The sequence below is a fragment of the Furipterus horrens genome, unplaced genomic scaffold, assembly GCF_987537825.1.
Source record: "Furipterus horrens unplaced genomic scaffold, mFurHor1.1.pri manual_scaffold_15, whole genome shotgun sequence".
Classification (NCBI taxonomy): Eukaryota; Metazoa; Chordata; class Mammalia; order Chiroptera; family Furipteridae; genus Furipterus; species Furipterus horrens.
This window is the reverse complement of record NW_028327185.1, coordinates 21,712,763-21,733,217: the sequence shown is the minus strand read 5'-3', so window position 1 is coordinate 21,733,217 and position 20,455 is coordinate 21,712,763. Positions and strand designations below refer to the sequence as shown.

The 20,455-nt window shown below is 40.5% G+C and overlaps 2 protein-coding genes across 9 annotated transcripts in view; one reads left to right on the top strand and one right to left on the bottom strand.

The window, feature by feature from the left end:
- Positions 1 to 1,338: 1,338 nt before the first annotated feature.
- GGPS1 (geranylgeranyl diphosphate synthase 1) lies at positions 1,339 to 10,076 on the bottom strand. 5 transcript variants are annotated; one of them, XM_090263340.1, is made up of 5 exons: positions 9,880 to 10,031; positions 9,685 to 9,741; positions 6,702 to 6,794; positions 2,399 to 2,469; positions 1,339 to 2,169 (listed from the first exon to the last, which is right to left on the bottom strand). In XM_090263340.1, exons 3-5 carry the CDS (start codon positions 6,769 to 6,771, stop codon positions 1,402 to 1,404), a joined length of 909 nt encoding a protein of 302 aa, XP_090119466.1. In that variant the 5' UTR covers positions 6,772 to 6,794; positions 9,685 to 9,741; positions 9,880 to 10,031; the 3' UTR covers positions 1,339 to 1,401. The 5 variants fall into 5 exon arrangements, with proteins under 5 accessions (XP_090119466.1, XP_090119467.1, XP_090119464.1 ...); XM_090263341.1 differs by lacking the exons at positions 9,685 to 9,741; positions 9,880 to 10,031 and adding an exon at positions 10,055 to 10,076; XM_090263338.1 differs by lacking the exon at positions 9,685 to 9,741.
- A 411-nt stretch (positions 10,077 to 10,487) lies between these two features.
- ARID4B (AT-rich interaction domain 4B) overlaps positions 10,488 to 20,455 on the top strand; it is a 136,544-nt gene continuing 126,576 nt past the window's right edge. For 3 of the 4 annotated variants that reach the window (XR_016508327.1, XM_090263464.1, XM_090263462.1), the window contains exons 1-2: positions 10,488 to 10,719; positions 11,522 to 11,576. Coding sequence is in view for 3 of the 4 variants with exons in the window: in XM_090263464.1 (XP_090119590.1) it covers positions 11,571 to 11,576 (6 nt within the window). In the remaining variant the exon portion in view is untranslated. Of the gene's footprint in view, positions 10,720 to 10,742; positions 10,887 to 11,521; positions 11,577 to 20,455 lie in introns of those variants that run through there. The other variant, XM_090263463.1, reaches the window with a different exon arrangement.

Here is a 20,455-nt window from a genome sequence, read left to right as displayed (position 1 = left end):
GATTCAAATTGTCTTAAAAGTTTGTAAAAGCAGTACCCAGATTTTCAAAAAGATTTTTATTTTTTTATTTATTTTAGAGAGAGAAAAGAAGGGAGAGACAATTTATTGTTCCACTTATTTATGGATTTACTGGTTGATTCTGGTATGTGCCCTGATTGGGGATTGAACCCATAATGCTGGCCTATCATAATGATTTAGATTGAGTGCTTTTGAAGCGAATTTCTCATACATGTACTGGTGATTAGGTTTGAGATAACATACTGAAGAACCAATCAAGCAAATTGCAATGTTTCTGAGAAATACAGACTTTTATTTTGGGATGTCAGCAACACTTGGAATACAGGAATCAAGGTGCCTCCCCCCTTCCTCCCCGTCTCTTGGCCACAGATGGCTCCAGGGGCATGGGGCTGGAAATGACACAAAGGGATAATCAGGGTTAAGGCACTATGAAGCTCATTAGTGCCTCATAATGTAGTCTTTGGCTACTTTTCAGTCAGGCACTAGCTCTCAGTTTAACACTTTCTTTCATTTAATTGCAGAGATTAAAGATGCCTGCAGTTCCCTTTCCATTCAAAACCAACTGCCTTCAAGGGGGATAGTGGGCCGAAAGGAAAAAGACATTTTCCTCTGCTTCCGTATTTGAAGTGAACAAACAGGCTTTTATGATTTTTACTACTAATGAGGAAATATAAAAAGGGTTAAAGGCTCCTCCTTAAAATACTTCTCCCTGTGGGTACTTACCTTTTTCATCCCAATTGGAAAGACATTTCTGTGCCCAGATATTAATCAGTTTGGGGGCCCCAGTTACTCTAGAAAGAAAAAAGAAGTTGGGCTAGCGTGTAAAAGGAGACTCCTTGGTTAAAGAGCAGAATTTGCCAGGTAGGGAGAGAGGAAAAGGGGGGTAAGGAAAAGAACCAGAGTGCTCACTGTTTATCACTGCCAGGCTTCATGGAAAATCTCAGCAAGGGAATTTCCAGGGAGGAGACTGATATTCTCAGCAGCAACATTTAGGAAGAGGAGCTCCTATTGTCCTTGGGCCAGCAAGCTACAGAAACTTGTCCTAAGTAGTCACTGGCTTGGAACTGGGGTAGATGAGTTGGGAAATGCCCATATAGTGTAGTTAGGAAGTATCTGGATAAAAATTCTTGGAAGATGAATTCTTTATTGACAGCATCAATCAAACACTCATGGCAGAGTTGGCCACAAAGACCCAACATAGCCCACTGTGACATTCAAATCAGACCTAACTAAATGCGGCTCATTTCGACTGTCAATTTTGTACAATGATCACCCCTGTCCACTCATTTTGGAGACAAACAGCTTGCTCCAAGCTTCTTAAATGACAGGCTAAAAGACAAAATAATCAGTTAAAATAAGCTATCAGGCCTAATCAAAAATAGCTTAATATTTTTCATTCTCTTCTTTGAACATTTTACTTAAGTGCTTTATCAGAGCTACGAGCTCAGGGTTCCCACCAAGGGCATCAATTTGTTTATAGGCTTTGGATTCAAGCTCTTTAAGAGTATTCCGAGTGTATTCAAAAGAACCTACATTCTCAAGATAATGTACACAGTATTTTTTAATATCTATGTTTTCGGTTCTCTGGCGCAAGATATTCTGCACCTGGGTGCTTTCAGGCCTCAACCAAATAGCATGAATAGTAGGGAATGAGAACTTTCCCTCTGTTAGATCTTCACAAAAGCTTTTGTTTTCACTATATTCTTTGGAGTGTAGATTAGCATAATCATCTCTAATTTGGAAAAAGAGCCCAAGTGTATCAAGTAGTGGCTTTAAATCTTCTTTGTAATCAGAGAACAACTGCATGAGACCCACTGCTAATCCAAAGAGTCCACCTGTCTTCTGCAGCACCATAGCTTTATATTCTTCTTCGGTGGGACAAGTGTAGTTATCCCTCCAATATATATCTAGGCCTTGTCCCTGATGGAGTTCCAAAAGCTGGCGGGTAAAAAGCTTTACTGCATCTGGGTGATCTAGCGTTAAGACTTTCTCTAGTCCAAGAAAATACACATAATTGGCAGAATTGATGACAGATGGAATTCCATAGATGCTGTGTGCCACTGGGAAGCCCCGTCGGAGTTTCGAATTGTCTTCAATATCATCAATGAGTAAACTGGCATTATGCAACATTTCTGTCACTTCGATGATAATCTAACAGAAAAAGACAAATGGAAATTTAATTTCTTAAAAATATTTGAACTATTATGTTAACAGTGAGGGTCTCAGGTGTCTTAATTTTTAAAACTAGTAATTACTCAGCAACTTCAATTTTAAACAATATATTGCATAATCATTAAACAGAATTAAGAGCTAGGAGTACTTTTACATGATGCCATAAATTTCTTGGGGATTAAGAATGAGGTTAGAATTGCCTAGATACCTGTAGCTTGTCCTCTGGAACTTTAAGCCAGTGATTAAATGCCTGTGAAAGTTTGGTTCTCACTTGTTTACCTGCAATTAAAGAATAAAATTTGGCAGTAAATACTTTAATTATAAAACATATCGGAAATTTTCTCTAAAACCAATCAGACTTGATGGATCCAGCTCCATCAATGCATTGCCCTTGCAGAGCCTGCCTTCCACTGCTGGGCCACTACTGGCTCCTTCGGCCAAAACTTACATTGCAGAACACACAACCTTAAGTCAGGGTAGGCAAAAGGGACTCTAAAGTACTTCAGCAGCCTGCTACTAGTAAGCCCACTACTTTCTTCTTAACCTGTATCTACAATTTTGAAATGGAATGAGAGTTTTAGGAATTGTGATCTAATTCCTTACTTTTGAAAAGGATGCCAGTCTAGTTGCAGTTAATTAAGCACTGTCCATGTCAGAGAACATATTAGAAAACATAGGTATTTTTAATGAAACGTATGTTGCTACTGAATTACCTTATACAATTACCTCTTAAAATTATCTACCATTCCTTAAATTAAGTTTCAGACATTGGACCGCTCTGCTTCTTTCCTACCAAGCAAGACCCCCACAGCCTGAAATATTGCCTTTTTAACATCCGAGTTTGACCAGGACCATTAGTTTTCAAATATTATCCTTTTCTTACGTGGAAAGCTCCAGAGGTCATTTTAGCCCAAATATAAAGGAATGAAAGACAAACCCACAACTAGTTCACACAATAAAAATGCTCTATAAGCTCTGCTAAAGTGAATGCATGGACATTCATATTTCAGAGGTTTCAGAAAAAGTTACATAAAAAGTTTCAGTAAACAATTTTTTCTAAGTCTTATCTACGTCTTCTCTGCACCAATCACCCAAATGAATACACAAACTCTCATCACATGTCCAAATGGGACAAAGTTTCACTTTCCGTGAGCAGTCTAAAGAAGGATCTCTTAGGGTTCAAGAAGCAGTATCTTCTATTTACTAACACTTAAGGTAACATGGGCTGGGGAGTAATTACATACTTTATACGTTTGACCTACTTTCCAGTTTGACAAAGGTCATTCTGGGCCATACTTACAATGCACAACTGTGCAAAGTCACCCATATCACTTTTAAAAGCACATTTAGAAGAGGAAGAACACAGACAGTCAAGGTGGAGCCACATTTTTCCTTTTACTTCAGAATGTATGCAGGAAACAGTACAGTCAATGGTCTAACTTACAGGTACTGCAGTTTTAATATATTTTTTTCCTCTGGATAGATTCTAGGGTCTGGCTTGATACTTTAAGTCCCCAAATAGTTTCTAATAGATGCTAGCCACAGATACCCTTTAAAAGTAAAACCAACAAATACTGTTTTCTTTTTAAGACCTTAAAATGACCAACCTCCTCTCTGCAGCTCTTCTTCCTCTACTCCCAACGCCACCCTCTGCCTCCCACTCCAAAGGCCTGGGGACTTACACTAGGGCAAATAAGCAAACATCAACTGCATTAATTTCAGAAAATTCTAATATCAATAATTATAATCTTTTATTAGCAAAAGTAACTTTAGAACAGAATGGTCTGGCCTGCCTCTAAGTCACTTCAGTAACCCTGAAGCTTTCTGTGAAAAATGGGTTTATTATGCATAATAAAATTTCTTATTTTTTTAGGTTATAGTCTGTCATGTATGCAAGACTATATTTGATTTTTAAAAAGGTGTGATACCTAATGAAGTTTTATTTAATTTTCAAAAACTTTATTCATGACCCATATTAAAAAAACAAAAACAAAAAGAACTCCCCACCTCTAAATGAGCTAAAAAAAAAAAAAAAAATCCACCTTCCACCTCTCTGTGGTCACTTCCACCCATTCCCTCTAAATAAAAGGGGGGAAAAAAAAAGGCAAGGAGAGAAAAAAACCCAAAACATTGGGGGGAAAAATAAAAGTCCCTAAACTTCTCAAACCAAGGTAGTGTATTTCCCCAGGGGGAAGAGGAATTTACATTGCTGGGAGCTAAGGACATCTTCTGGCTCTAGAAACCTGAAAAGAGAGACAATCAAAACAGAAAATGAAACACAAAAGGAAACAAAGTAGATCATGAGTCAACATGCAGGGAGCCAGAAAAGAGGCGTGGGGTAGGTGTAGACCTGGAAGGATAGGAGCCTGTAGGAGGTACTGTGACAAAGTGGAGATGATGAGGTCATTCTAGAGCCCAGGGTTAAACAAACAAACAAAAACCTACCACCTGCCCTTAGGTAGCCCCCCAGGGGGTGAAGTGAGACAGGGAAACGGGGAGAACAGCTTGGGCAGCTGAGTCCATGGCAAATCCCCAGAGTGAAGGAGCCGCCTCCTGCCCCACTCCCTATAGCAGATCCCCCCTCAGCAGGTCCTTGAGATTCTCCTCCCCAACAGCATTTAAAAAAAATTTTTTTTTCCATCAAAGTCATCATCTGTCTTTAAATGTCATGCAGAACGTATATTAAGGACCCATGGAAATGGACAATGGTGTGGAGATTGACTATGGAAGTGGGGGATGGGCTGGGCAGAGGAGGCGAAAAGGGAAAAATTGGGACAAATGTAACAGCATAAAGAATAAAACCTTATTTAAAAATGTCATCTAATGGTTTAAAATATTACTTCCAGATAATAAGAATTTAAAAAGTGCTACAGAAGTTAATTGCATAGTGTAACCAGTATGGTTAAAATGTAGCTATAGGTAGTCCTTGCTTTGCACAGTAGCAGAGTATCTGAACTGGGAGATAATTTTTAGACTCTTGTTAGCACTGTAACTGGTTCCAGCCAATATTTGCCAACTTGTTACAAAAGAAGTCCAGCAACAGATGGGTAGAGCAGGAAAAACAGTGCCATGTTTCTCAAAGGAAGACCCTGAAATAAGCAAAGCTACTAACTGCTGAATAAATGTCACTCAAGACAACTTTCCCGGGCATTCTCCATTTCTGTCTTCCCTCCATTCTTCTGAGCACTGACATTAGCAGGTGTGTCTTCATTAGGCCCCACCATATAAAAATGACACTGCACACAATGGTTTCCAAGGTGTAGCTAGGGAGGGTCTACACTTTCTGGCCTTGATTACCATCCTTATCCGCCCCAGACTCCTGAAGAATACAAATGCACATATTACCACTGAGGCGTGCTCACAAAGGTGTGCTGTAGAACAGAAATGAAAATGTGTTTACTGTGATTGAGTTGAGAACATCATTAGGTGGAAGTTTAGCCATATTATGAGTTAAATAGGTCTTTATTGTTGTTAATTTATCACCTTTTATATTATTTCTATGAGAAAAGGCATTCTGAGTACTCACACTTATTAATATGTATGAATGTTTACTATCATTCTTCCAAACTTAAAAAGTAGCAAAATAAAACATGTACATACACATAAATATGATTAGGCAGGTATAACTGTAGGAAGCCAAGTCTAGGTGGCCCAAATTTATATAGGAATGATGTGGGTTATGTTTTTAAGTAATATGATTTAGATGCATTACTATTTGGCTCTTAAAGGAACTAGCAGTATAAGAAATGCAGGGTGTGTGAGATAGTGGAAAACATGAACGTGCAGGGCACATGAAGCTTTTCGTTGTTGCACAAATCGGCACAGCTTTCCCTAATCTATGTACAGTGGGACATAGGGATGTGTGGCATCCATAAAGAATAAAACCTCCATAAAGGCACTCAAATGTTTTAAGTATTTTTATTTTTTTAGGTATATTATATACTTGGATATTTTTTAAAGGGCATGTCAAAACATGTCCCTTTTAAGAAAAAAGAATCCTTTTTCTACTCTTAACTATCAACAACTGAATCTAAATAATAAAAACAAAAACTAAGCCAACAACGAGAACAGTAACAGAATCATAGGTATGGGGATCATTTGGAGGGTTATCAGCTGGGAGAGGGGAGGGGGAGAAATAGGGAAATGGTGCAGGGACTAAGAAGCATAATCGATTGGTACAAAATAGACAGGGGGATGTTAAGAATAATATAGGAAAGGGTGAAGCCAAAGAACTTAAATGCATGACCCATGGACATGAACTAAGGGAGGTGGGATTGCTGGAGAGAAGGGGGGTCCTGGGAAGAGGGGAGCAAAGGGAAAAAAATTGGGACAACTGTAACAACATAATCCACAAAATATACTTAAAAAAAGAAAAAATCATTTTTCTCATATGTATAACCTTAAATGGAAAAATCTCAAGAGCTGGCAAGTCTAACCTTTCTGTATGCTAACATTTGAATGATCACTACTATACAGAAACAACCCTGTATGGACAGTAACTGAACTGCTACCTGGTAATTGAAGCAAGTACTTGTAGGGTTCTAGAAGAATTCTTTGGACTTTTTCTTGAGTCTTCTCCATTGTTTCTGAATTTCAAAGCTAATCTGTTAAAAAAGAGAAACATACATTATCTCATTAACTAGATTATCTTTGAGTGTCAAACTGCAAAGGAATTTCTGTCTCAAGGTGTTTTTGTAAAGCCAAAATTTTTAATTTCAGTCCAAAAGAAAATTCTATACATATGAAATCTTGAAAACATTATGCTAAGTTTAAGAAGCCAGTCACAAAAGACCACGTATTACGTGATTCCATTTATATGAAATGTTCAAAACAGGCAAATCTATAGAAACAGAAAGGTTAATAATTGCTTAGGGTTAGGGTAGGGGGAGTAGGGAGTGACTGCTAGTGAGAACTGGGTTTCTTTTGGGCGGCATCAAAATGTTCTAAAATTAGGTTGTGGTGGTGGTTGCACAGCCCAGTGAGTGTACTAAAACCCACCTAATTATATACTTTAAATGGGTGAACTATGTAATATGTAAATTATATCTCATTAGAAAAAAGGAAAGTTTTCACTCAAATAATTGATCAAAGTTTTCACCTATATTTTAATGTTACAAAGTTTATATTAAGCCTTTCCTATTTACTCAACTATAAAAGGCTTATACTGTTACATCAAATCAATGTTGAAACAAATCTACAGAATTTGATTCTTCTGTGTGTGTATAAATTAGTAAACATACATTTTTCTGAGCAATAAAGTGAATGTTTTATATACTATTAAAATTTAAGACTTTTCCCCTGTATTTTCTCTACAATCAGAACATTTCAGAGATTCTAAGACATGCATTAACTAGAATGCAATTATATTATTAAAAATATTTCCCTGAACTGAATTATTATTCTGAATTTTACATTTACTTCAATATTTCCTAGCATAATGGTAACTCATGGTCTTCCTAAAATCTTCTTTTATTATTGTATCTCTCTTGCTCTGCAAAAAATCTACCCTTTTTTTTTAATTGTTAAAGAATAAAATTTCATGTTCTTGAAATTAGTAACATTAACTTTTCCCAGGCTCAGAATCTGCCATATATATATTCAGGTGATTCAGACTTTCCCAGAATCCTCCTTTATTATTGAATCTCTCTTGCTCTGTAAAAAAACTTATTTGCTCTTTCATTAGGAATTTTCTAATTGCTCTGACATCTTGGCACATTTTAGGAAACTTTTCCCTTTTATCTGCTTTCCTTTGTTTCTTGGGACAATGATTTGGTCTTTAGGATCATGAACCTAAAAAACTGAAAAGTGCATTCTTTGTAATTTACTCTCGAGTATGTAGGTGAAACAATCATAAAACTATTAGAACCCCATCAAAGGAAATTATATTAGTAATATGATTTCAAAGAAGAAACATTCCATACAGAAAATTTCCAGTTGCCTTGACCAATAATTAATACTAAGTATATTATAAGGGGAATAAAGTTCAGAAAAATATTTTGAAGTAATCCAAAAACCAGTTTAGTAACCAATTACCTATAGTGTTTAAGCTTTTTCACAGGTTATCTCATTCTTAAGAGATTAGAAAAGATAAGAAGCAGGAAGAATAACTGCTTATGTAAAATATTATTAGCAGATATAAGTAGAATAACAAAAAGTATCTCTTATAGACTTCTCTAAACCAATTAGTACCCATCTCTTCCCATGTTTATCTTTTTCACATCCTCCAGAATACATGTGACTTAAATTAAAAATCAATGAGGCCAATTTTTAAGAATTCTCTGTTGTCTCTGGATCAGTAACATGTAACTCGAACAGGAATCAGAGCCTAACCTTTGTTTCAATTCTTAGTTGATGTTATTTTTTTGACTTAAAACATTAGTTATAAATTTTTAAAAAATTATTTATTCTTCCTTTTCCTCACTAAGTTTAAGAACACTCACTTAACAAGTCAATGTTCCTTTCCTTACTTGTTCTAGGTATTTGTAGGTCTAAGGCGTTCTACACTCTGTGGCACATGATCTGACCTGTTTTTTTTTTTTAAACTCAAAGATCTCCAGTTTATGACAGCCAGAAATTTCGGCTATCTTGCACTAGACTTAAATGTAAAGAGGTATTAGTTTGTTACTGACCTCTATTAACTTATTATGAAACTGAATAACACTACAGAATGCCTATGTGAGTCTGAAACTACTCATTTTCAAAACTAAAACTGCTTTAAATTTGTTAAGAAATGGATGGGTGAACAAATACAAAAACAGATCCTCTCCCACTGTGACTACTATAATACTTCCAGATTGGGTTCCCTGCACCAGCTAGTGATCTTTGCAAAATTCCGATCTTCAAAAGGGAGTCCTAGTTCCCTTTCGACTGAACAAAACTCCTTAACACAGTGTGTAAGGCTCTGCTCCCCACCCCCCAGCCTCAGTGCCTCACAGAAGCTCCCTTTGACACAAGGCTTTCCAACATGTTAATCTTTCTGTCTGAAATGTTCTTCCTTAGTGAACTGCTAACACGTCAACTCTCAGGTCGATCCTCTCTTGCTCGGGTAAGCCTTCCCTTAGGTCCCTAAGCCAAATTCCTATAGCACATTCCCCGATCATCACGTAACTCGGCTCCTTAGCACTCACCGCTGTAGCAATTGCGCACTCGCTCGTGTGTCCATTCAGCGCTCAGCAAATACGCGAAGGACTGAGTGAACGAAGGGAAAGTGCTTTCTAACGCGTTGAGAGGATTAAATCATGCACATGAAAAATGAAAATACCAAGGGAAGGTCCTGGTTTCAGAATGGCTAAACAGAGACATACAAATTTAAGCGCAGCTGTGAAGCGGAGGGATCCCCTCCACTCAACTCCGGGAGATGATCGGTCTGCAGAAAACGGCCCGAGACGCTGGCGGGGGATTTAAACACCTCCGAGACCGACTTCCATCACTGGCTTGACAGAGCGCCTCAGGGTCCACGAAGGCCCCACTCACTCTCCGCTCGGATGCCCCCACTCTCCGCTCGGATGCCCCCTTCCGCTCCGCTCCGCTGCGTGCCCTCCTGCTCCTTCCCTGCTCCAGCAAGCGGACGGAAAATTCATACACAATCCGGTTCAGCATCCGGGTCCTCGCCCTCCTTCTTTCTTTACTCCAGGCCCCGCCCTCCTCCCCATCCGGGTCCCCCCAGCCACCACCGCCACAACAGCTCACGGTTCAACGATGAGGTCACAGCTCTAGCGCCGCCGGTCCGGGAGTAGCAATACCAAACATCAACTTCCCACTTTATAGTTCAAACCACGGTTCCTCCCGGCGCGTACAGGAACCCCTCCCCCTATTTCACCCCCGAATTCTCCGCCCTCCTCAGCCTCCAGCGGCCCCGCATTACTCTGTGCAAGAAAATGCGCCATCCCTGTCACACTGCGCAGGCGTCGTCACCGCCTCCCGACTGCTTTGTCGCCCCGCCCCTGCCCCCTCCTCCCCTCTCACGCAGGCGCGGGGGGTTGCGGGTCTTGCAGTTTTCCAGGGCAAGGGGCTTGCGCACTGGCCCCACAAGACGGACTACATTTCCCGGGAAGCTTTGAGGAGTAACTTTCTGTTTCCATAGAACTGGTGGGAAAATGGCGTCGTTGTTTGCATCCAGGGGACCAATAAGGACAGGGTGTAGGCGGGGCCTAAAAAACCCTAGCCAATCCGAGGTCGTCTAAGAGGCCATCCGGGGAAGAGGTAGGGGAGGGAAACAGTTTAGGGGAGGGGAATAGCCAAGGGGAGGGGAGAGCAGAGGAAAAGGTGGGGGATAGGGGTGGGGGGGCGATGTTTGCCCGTCAGTCGAGTTCGGAGTGAGGAGCTCGGGCGCCGGAGCGGAGGAGACTCCTGAGCTTAGCTTGCCGCCGCCACGGACACCGCCTGGACCTTTGCCCGGAGGGAGCCGCAGAGGGTCTGTGGCCGCGTCCTCTGGAGGCCAGCGCGACGGGGGCCCGGACTCCCGTCCGGGAGGATTTTCTGTCGCCCCCCTCCCCCCAGCGAGGGAGCCCGAGCTGCCGCCAAACAAAGGTACCAGTCGCCGCCGCGGGAGGAGGAGGAGGAGCTGGAGCTTCTACCTCGGCTCCGCTGGACCCGCCGCCCTTCTCCCTCATCCCTTCCCCGGGCCTGCTGGTTTTGAGGGGGAGCCGGGGAGGGGACTCTGGACGCGCCGGGGTTGGCGCTCGTCTCCGAAGAAGGTAGGGCATTTCTGAGGCTTTCGCGGGCTCGTCAGGGGTCCTTTAGGGAGTCTCCGGGCCCGGCCGACCAGCAGGGAGGATCGTTGGAGTGGGCTCGCCGGACGCTCGAATTCGCGGCCTCCGCCTGCCGAGCCCCCGCCCCCCGCGGCCGCCCTAGCCCCGCGGCCCCGCTCACGGTTTGGCGAGGGCCGCAGTGGGGGCCCAGCGAGCACGGGGGCTGTGCAGCCTCCCGGTCCTCTCCCCTTCGTCCCCTGTCCCCGCGGCCCGCAGACCGGGTCCGCTCGGCTTGTCTGTCCCCGTCTCGGAATAGGACGTGGGCAGCGGCCCCGAGGGCTCCCCTGGCCGCTGTCCGCTCGGACGCGCGGTGCGCCGAGGCCCGGCCGGACCCGGCTTGTTGTGAGTTTCTTATCTGACAGAAATGGCGTCATTGTTGGAGACTGGAAACTCCGTCGGGTCCCGACAATGGGGACGATAAGCTGCAAGCGGTGGGGGGTGGCGGGGTGTGCGGGGCAGCAAGGCCGGAACTAGCCCCGCATCGGCGTCTCGCGGGTTCGACGGTCTTTCTTGGTTTCTCCGCCACCGCCTGAGCAGGGGTGCCTGTAGCGGTGACTGGGTATCTTTTGTTTTCCCTCCAGGTGCAGGTGAATCCGGTGTTTTCGAGGGCATCGCGGTCCCGGAATCATCATGAAGGTAAGATTGCTACAAAAAAGGAACCTCTGGGGTTGTAGAACTCGGGAAGTGGGGGGTGTTGGACCGAGGTCATGTGTGGGGGTCCGAGTGTCGGGCGCCGGGGCCGGGTGCCGAGTCTTCCCGGGGAGGCGAGGGGTCAGTGATGTGGATGTTTGTGTGGGGAGTTAGAGCCGGTTTCAGGGTATCGCGCTGAGGGTGGTTGTCCCATCTAGAACGTCTCTTTTTGCCGGAAATAACTACGTTAGAGTGTTTTAAAAGGTAAAACAGAAAAAGCAGGTCAAGTAATTTGACTCTAGAACCTGAACTGTATTGTGGTTCTATCGGTTACACCGATGAAAGAAAATCTCATTTATTGTGTTAACAGTACTGTGAATTTCTAGCAGAAGACCTATTTGATTAGCCAGGAAAACAGTCTTGATTGAAAGATTTTTTAAAAGAATTTCGCTCATCTTTGCACAACTCAAGAGATAGCAGTTGTTCCTTGTATTTCCAGGATTATTTGGTTTATTTTTCTTTGGTGATCTATTTGGTCTGGGAATTGTCAGATATGCAGTATTGCATTTTGATAAAACCGATGGCCCGGTTCCTTTTAAATGTAAACATGTTAACTCAATGGAAGATATTGTCCAAAAAGTACAATTTGCTTAATTGGTGGAAGAAATTATAGCAGTAAAGGGAAGTACATGCTCTTTGTTCAGTTGAGAGAGTATGTAAATGAATGCTGTCATTTTTAAGGTGCCCTAGAATTAAAGCCTTAGATACCTGAAATGACTCAATTCAACTGGTGAAACTTAGAGGCCCGCAGGCACTTTTCATCCATCCCACATTCAGAAACGCTTGAAAGGGGTGTGGTGTGTTTGTCAGAACACAAGTGCAACAGATAGTGCGTTAAATTGCAAATGTCATCTACTTTTGACAGTTCCTTTGAACGATTTTTAAACAAATTTACTTCACTTCAGAGTCAAGATTGCTTTTATAGTACTGCATCCGAATTAAAATTTGTACTGCTTGTGTTTAGGGTAGAAGGGAAGAGCTGTGGCTACTTAAATATTTATTGGCTATGCAAAGTAAGTTGAGTCCAGTTATTTTTTAGGTTTTTTTATTTTTTGAGCTTGGGGTGCTCTGACGTACCTGACATGCTTGTTTCTGCTGAATTCCTATCTCATCTTCATGTAAACACAAAACCAATCAGTGATGTTTCAGAAATAAATCCTTTTTTCTTAAGTTGCAGATGTGACTAACTCCTGTGATCTGTAAAACAGTGACAAGTGAGTTTATTAGGAAAGATGTACACCTTCCTTGATGTTAGACAGTACTTTCTTAAGAAAAGTATTGGGTTGAGTAATGCGTAACAAGTTCAGAAGCTTGAATAGTACAGGATTTCGTTGGAATAAATGTGGTACTCTCACAATTCCGAATGCAGAGCTTGTTAATGTTTGGTTAAAAGAAATGTAGTACGTTGAAGATCTTAAATTTAATTTTTTTCCTTCCTTTTCTTTCTTTCATTTCCTTTTTCTCTTTTTTCAACTTGTCAAAAAAAAAAAAAAAAAGAAAAAAGAAAAAAAAGAAAGTGCGTTGGGAACTTGAACCTTAAAAGTTTCATAGTGAGTGTTAGGCAAATGCAAACTTTGGGGTATCATTTTAGAACTAATACTTTTAAACACTCATCATTTCCATTATTGCCTATTAAAAAGGTATTAGTAATGTTAAAAGGAGTTATTAAAATAAACTTTTAAATTTTTTACAAGAAGAACTTCCTGTTATATAGTAGGTCTCCTCTTAGAGAACCTACTTGTAATCAGTAGTACTAAAAACTTAGCTTATTTCTTACATCTTAATTTCTTGAGTGGTGAAAATTGGGAGGCTTCCCATGATTGGTATTTTGCTTTAACAAAATCTCAATTCAAGAAGTATTTAGTATTGGTAATTTGGGGCTTAAATTTTCTTTTTTAATGTGTCCAGTTTCTATATTGTAATGATAGTGGAGCTATAGAGGGATTTATGCTATTTATTAGATTTTACTGAACATACTTATACTTCGAAGTTTGTTTTGTCTTGTTAGTCACATTTTTAAAAAATTTTTCATTTATTGATTTTATAGAGAGGGAGGGAGGAAGAGGGGGGAGAGGGGTAGAGAGTAACACTACTTTGTTTTTCCACTTATCTATGCATTCACTGGTTGATTGTTTTTTTTTTTTTAATTTCTTGGTTTTTCAATTACAGTTGTCCCATTTTTCCCCCATTGCTCCCCCCTCCCAGCCCATCCCTTCTCCCACAATCATATCCCTCCCCACTGGTTGATTCTTGTGTGTGCCCTGATGGGGGATTGAACCCACAACCTTGGCATATCTGGACAACACTCTAACTGACCTACCCAGCCAGAGCCTAAATTTTAAAACATTTTATTAAGTGACAGTGTATTGAGTAATTGAAAAAGTGTTTAGTATGTTCTTTTGGTTGTTGCTTCAAATCCTGAATAAGTAAAAATGTGTATGTCGTTTTAAGTATTATATGTTTTAGAAGCAGTTTTTCTGTGGTACTATTGTCAAGAATTTATTTAAATAGTTAAAGCCTCTACTGATTGGTATACTTTATTTTGTGATATATATATTTAAAATATTTCATTTATTTTTAGAGGGGAAGGGAGGGAGAAAGAGGGAGAGAAGCATTGATCTGTTGCCTGTCATACACACCCTGACCCAGGCGAACCTGAGATCCAGGCATATGTCCTGACTGGGTATTGAACCAGCAACCATTCACTCTGCAGAATGACTGACTGAGCCACACTGGTCAGGGCTATTTTGTGATATTTTTGTCCAGTGTGTTTTTGAGAAGCCTGGTTAACCCAATAACAGTTTTGTGTTTTAACATGGATTTTAAGTGTTATGTTGAATTAATTTTTTATACTTTTGATAGACCTTTCAGTGTCAGTGATAGCACATTTTCAAGAGATGATAGATTATTAAGGTTTCTAAATTTTTCCAAGATTTTAATTACATCAGATTCACTTGCTACCCTTTTTCTGTATCTATGTTACTTACATTGCGGTAAAATTTCAAGTGAAACAGGGTGAATAGGCTAGACATTTCAGACTCTTTAGGGGGTAAGAAATATAGATGGTTGTACCTTGAATCTGGGGAGATGGATGTTTCAGATGTATCATTCTCTCTTCAGTAATCGCTGGCTTAGATCATGTACAAGTGATGGATTGATTACAAATGCCAGTTTAAATGCCGGCTTGTGTGCATGTTCTTTCTTACTCCCTCTTTTCCTCCCTCCCCTCTTCCTTCCCCCTTCTCCTCCCTGGCTCCCCTTTTCCTTCTTTCTTTCCTTTTCTTTCCCTCTCTCCTTCATTCTCCCCTTCCTCTCTCTCTCTTTCCTTTCCTCCTTCCCTCCCCCCTCCCCTTTCATAAATCATTCATTTTGACAACCCCTTTGATGTGTCATGCAGTGTGGAATGAAGGTGAATAAGCCATCAGACCTGCTCTCAAGGAGCTCACAATTTAGTTGAGGATGCAGAGAAAACAAAACATAGTGCATATTGAATTATAAGAGTATTGATTCAATGTAGTATGGTAATTGTAAGTGCTGTGGGAGAACAGAAGAGGATATCTAAGTCAGAGAGCCAGGGAAAGTCCTCTGGTGGAGTTGCCATCTAAGCTGAGAGTTAAAGCTTTCACTAGGCAAAGAAGGGTAGGGAGGAGTGTTTCAGACAGAGAGGAAGCAACACTGGAAAATAAAAAGGCAAGGAGATAATGTATGTGGAAACTAGTTCGCTGTGGCTAAATTATCTTAAAGCATGATGTGTTCAAGGTGGGAGAAGGAGGGCAGTGATGGGAGATGATGCTAACTTAAGTTATGGAGTTGAAAATTTTCTTGAAAGTTACATGGAATCACTGAAGATTTTTGAGAAAGGGTAAAGATGTTTGATGTATATGAATACATCAAAAGGACCTGATTGCTGTGGTTCAATTGGTTGGGCTTTGCCCTGCAAGGCAGAAGGTTAAGGGTTGGTGCCTGATCAGGGCACATGTCTAGGGTATGTCCAGGTCCCTGGTTGGGGTGATTTGGGGAGGCAACTGATCAATGTTTCTCTTTCACATTGATGTTTCTGTCCCTTCCCCTTGCTCTAAAATAAATAACAATATTTTAAAATATAGAAAGGGAGGTCTGAGGGGATGGTCTGGAGATACCAAGAGAGGACCCAAGTAAGAAGTTAGTAAGGGCCTCAGCTAATGCACAGGGAATAGAGCAGAGGGGACAGACCTGAGATATCTAGGAAGTAAAATTTAGGACCTAGTAACTCATCCTGTGGAAGGAGGAAGGCGGAGTTGGACTTGAGATGAGTGTTGTTATCATTTGAAGCATGTTGTTATTGGACTAAAGATGAATGGGGTTTTGAGTTTTTAAAAGACCTATAACTGATCCACATTTAAGTAGATCTACTTATTAAGATGTGAGATTAAGGTAGCAGGTAGGATGGAGAGAAATCAGAGGCTTGGTTATCCAGTGTGAATGTTAACTTCATAGTTAATGCAACTATACTATTCAAAGGGATTTAGAGCCATGACATGAGAAATGTATTTTTCCTATGAATGTGTGGTCTTTTTGATGAAAGGCAATTTTGTAAAATACTGACTTGTTTTCTGTCCAAATTGCTAAGTCTTTGTTATTGTAATTTTTAAAAATGTATGTTTTTGCTAGTTTAGCCTATAAATTCAGTCATTGATGAGATATTATACACCTTCCTTGTACCAAACATGGTTCTAGGTATTGAGGATACATCAGTGAACAAAACAAGAGTTCTTACCCTGTGGAGTTTACTTTTTATTAGAGTAGACTGACACCAAGCCAAAAAACAAAAACAAACTGTGATAAGTGCTATGGAGAAAAATAAAGCATGTTCAGATTAAGAGGTTAGAGCGACAGAGGATTTACTTTAGCTTAGATGTAATGAAGGACCTGTTTGAGGATATTCGTGTGAAACAAATGAGATAGTGAGCCATTCAGTTATCTGGGGGAAGAGCATTCCAGGCAGAAAGTACAAGTGCAAAGACCTTGTAGTTTGGCCTCTTTGACCTTGTCATATCTAAGGATCAGGAAGAAAACTTTTAGGGAAGGAATGATAGGAGATGAGGCTTGAGAGGTCACAGGTCAGCGCAATGTCGGGCCTTGTAGGCCAATGTAAGGACCAAGAGTAAAAACCGAGTGTGTGAGGCAGTCATTGAAGGGTTGGAGTGAGAGAGTGCTGTGGTCCCAACGTTTTCAGGGGGAACAGTAGCTGCTGTATAGGGAACAAATGGCAGAGGGCAAGAGTGAAAGCAGGAGATGTGGCTGTCAAGTCAGCTCTGGTGAGAGTGGATGGCGAGGTGGTGGACCGAGGGGAGGGATGGCTGTGTCAAAGGTGGCTGGTGATAGGATCTGAATGGACTGGATATGAGGGGGAAGTTCTGCTTGCTGCTGCTTATAGATGACAACCTTCCATTCATTAAAAAAAATTTTTTTTTGCTGTAATTAGTTAATAGATGGGATTCTTGGAATGAGGCAGGTACTCCCAGCTCTCAGCTTTCCCTTATTAGTGAGCAGTGAAAATTCAGATGAACAGGTCTTTCCATTTTATTTGGTTGTGTTTTTGAATTTCAGAAAATGAGATAAAATTCACCTTTTTAAAGTAAACAATTCAGTACTTCTTCGTGTTTTCGCAAGATTGTACCTCCATCACTATTATCTAACTCTGGAACATTTTCATCTTCCCAAAACAAGTCCCGTACTTACTAGCAGCAGCTCCCTTTCCTCCTTTTCCTCTGGCCTTCCCCTGGCAATCACTAATCTACTTTCTGTTGCTCAGGATTTGCCTACTTTGGACATTTCCTATCAATGGCATCATACAATATGTGGTTTGTGTGTCTGACCCCTTTCACTTAGCATAGTATTTTCAGGGGTCATTCATTTTGTAGTATATATCGATACTTCATTCCTTTCCATTGCTGAATAACATTCCATTTTATTGAAACACCACATTTCATTAGTCCACTTATCAGTTGTTGGACATGTGGATTATTTTGACTTTTTGACTATGAATAATGCTGCTATGAACATTTGTATACAAGCTTTTGTGTGAACATATATGTACAGATTTTTTGGGTCCTAGGAGTGGCCTTTTTTTTTCTCAGGGTAGTAGCACTACCTGTGGTAACCCTGTTGAGAGCTGAGTGTTGAGCTTCAGGTGTTTTGTGTCATTGTGGTAAGTGGCCACCAAGGAGTTGGACATTTAAAAAATTCATTCAACATTTTTTATTATTATTATTTATTTATTTATTTATTTACTCCTCATCCGAGGATATATTTATTTATTTGAGGGAGGGGATAGATACATTGATGTGAGAGAGAAACATTGATCAGTTGCCTCCCATCCCAATTGGGGATCCAACCCATAACCTTTTGGTGTATGGGATGACATTTCAACCAACCAAGCCACCCTACCACGGCCATTTAACATTTATTGAACACTTACAGCTAGTCTCTATACTAGCCAGTTAGGATATAAAAGTTAACAAAACATGTAGAAAGTCCTGGCCCTGTGGGTCTTATATTTTAAGTTAGGGAGAGAGTGGACAAATAAAAATAAACATAAATTATCTCATTTGTTAGGTGATTAGTATGGAAATAAGAGGGGAGCTGGGTAAGGAGGATAAGGAATATGGGGGTTGAGGCAGGTTGCAGTATTAAGCTGGTCAGATAGGCTTTATTGAGAGAACTTAATGGAAGGGGGTGAGGGAGTTAGTCCTGTGGCCTCAAAGGCACAGAGGCCAAGGTGGTTGGAGTGGGGTTAGGAAGCGATGGGGCGGGATAGAGGGGTCAGGCAGGTAAAGGGATTCAGGTTGGGGATGGAACAGATCGGATCAAATCACCTAGGACCTTGAAGACCTTTGTAAGGATATTGGGTTTCACTCTGATAGAAATAGGGGGCAACTGGGGGCTTTGAGTAAGAGAGTGATGCGGTCTCATTACAGACTGGTAAATTGTTATGTTTTTAAAAGATCAGTGACTGCAGTGTTAGAAGCCAGCTGTAGGCAAGTTGAAGATAGAAGCTGACCATTTGGGAAACAATTTTAATAATAATGGTCATGGTGATGGAAGGAGACTTGACTTGGGATGGGTGAACACAGAATACAGTATACAGATGGTGTATTACAAAATTACTTATTTTATTAACCAATGTCACCCCAATTTAAGGAAAAAGAAAGAAAGGATGGCCCTGGCCAGATGGCTTAGGTGCTTGGAGCATTCTCCTGCACACCAAAAGGTTGCGATTCGATACTCAGTCTGGGTATATACTGGAGGCAACTGATCAATGTTTCTCTCTCACATTGATGTTTCTCTTTCTTTTACCCCCACCCTCACCCCTTCTTCTCTCTAAAACCAGTAGTCATGTCCTTGGGTGAGGATTTTTTTAAAAGGTGGTATACGAGGTGTGAAGTGAGGGAGATGAGGAGCGGTCAGAGTCTAGGTGTCTTTTGAAGGTAGAGCCCACAGGCATTCCTCTCAGATTGGAGGTAGGGGAAAGAGGAAGTATGAAGACCACGAAGATTTTCTTGAAGGATAAATGGAAAACAAATGAAGTTAGGGTTCTATAATTTTTTGAAATAAGCATTTATATTTTATATTTGTCAAATGCTAACTGGTACACTGCTCTGTGAGATATGGCTGTAAACAAAATACGGACATACTATATTAATTTTTTAGTAACAGACATTAAAAAGAACTGCAAACTTTTATTCTTGACAAATTGTTTAAAAACAGGACTCTTGCTCTGGCTGGGTAGATCAATGGATTTGAGCATTGTCCCCAATACGCCAAGGTTGCAAGTTTTATCCTTGGTCAGGGCACGCACAAGTGGAACAACAAATTTATGTTTTTCTGTCTCTCCTCCCACCCCACCACTTCCTCTCTCTCAAATCAATAAAAATAAAAAACAAAAACAACACAGGACTTCCCTTTTGTGTCACAGCATGGACGAGTGTTCTGTGTAAGAGGACACACCCACCGGAAGCAGTGGAAACCACAGTCACTTGATTTGATATTTAAATATTGCAGAGTTAGAAGGTTTGTATTTTGATAAGGCATAAACTGCAAGTAGAATTATTAAAAATTTACTGATTACCTAAGTGCAAAGCATCACTTTTAGCTTTTAATTTAATTTGAGTATAAAGGACAAAGGAAAATATTAAAGAAAATGTGTCTGTGTTCTTTTCAGTTGGGCTTCCATTAAACCTAATGGATGCTGAACAAAGCATAAGCTATAACTGGCCTTTGTTTCAAAGATGTCTGGAATATTTTCATTATTTTACATTAAAATGAGAGTATATTTGTTACCTCTTAAACTACTAATCAATATGTTTAACTTAATTTTAAAAGAGAGCTTATATTATAGAAATTATTACATTTCTGCTCATTCAGGACTGAAGGAAATCCTGCCATTCAAGTTTTCCATGGAAGATACTGTATTTCTAGAAATGTGATGATTTTCATAGTATGATTGGATACATGATTCAGGTTTGAGGAGGAAACATGACTTTAAAAAGTATATAAGCAGTTTACTGGAAAATAAAAGGCAGATATTTTTGGATTAGTATACAGAGACAGAGAAACCAAGCTTCATGTTCACTTACTATACTAGTGGTCATATTTTAGGCTGGTAAAAGAAACAAAGGACAAAGGAAGCAGAAGAGGGAAAGTTAGAAAACATGTTTGTCTTACTCTGAGCACAGTCCCCAGTATTCCAAGACTTGCTCAAACTCTACTCAGAAGGTCTAAGTATGGGTATCAAGATTGCTATCTCTTCCCCTTTCCAAGGTTATGTGCCAAATTTTGTATGA

Excerpts from the sequence above, each read along its gene's own strand:
- GGPS1 (XM_090263341.1), bottom strand. The coding sequence starts at position 6,771 with ATGGAGAAGACTCAAGAAAAAGTCCAAAGAATTCTTCTAGAACCCTAC. Across the intron at positions 2,470-6,701 it reads GTACTTGCTTCAATTACCAG|GTAAACAAGTGAGAACCAAA; the intron begins GTAGCAGTTCAG and ends CTTTAATTGCAG. Across the intron at positions 2,170-2,398 it reads TTCCAGAGGACAAGCTACAG|ATTATCATCGAAGTGACAGA; the intron begins GTATCTAGGCAA and ends TTTTTCTGTTAG.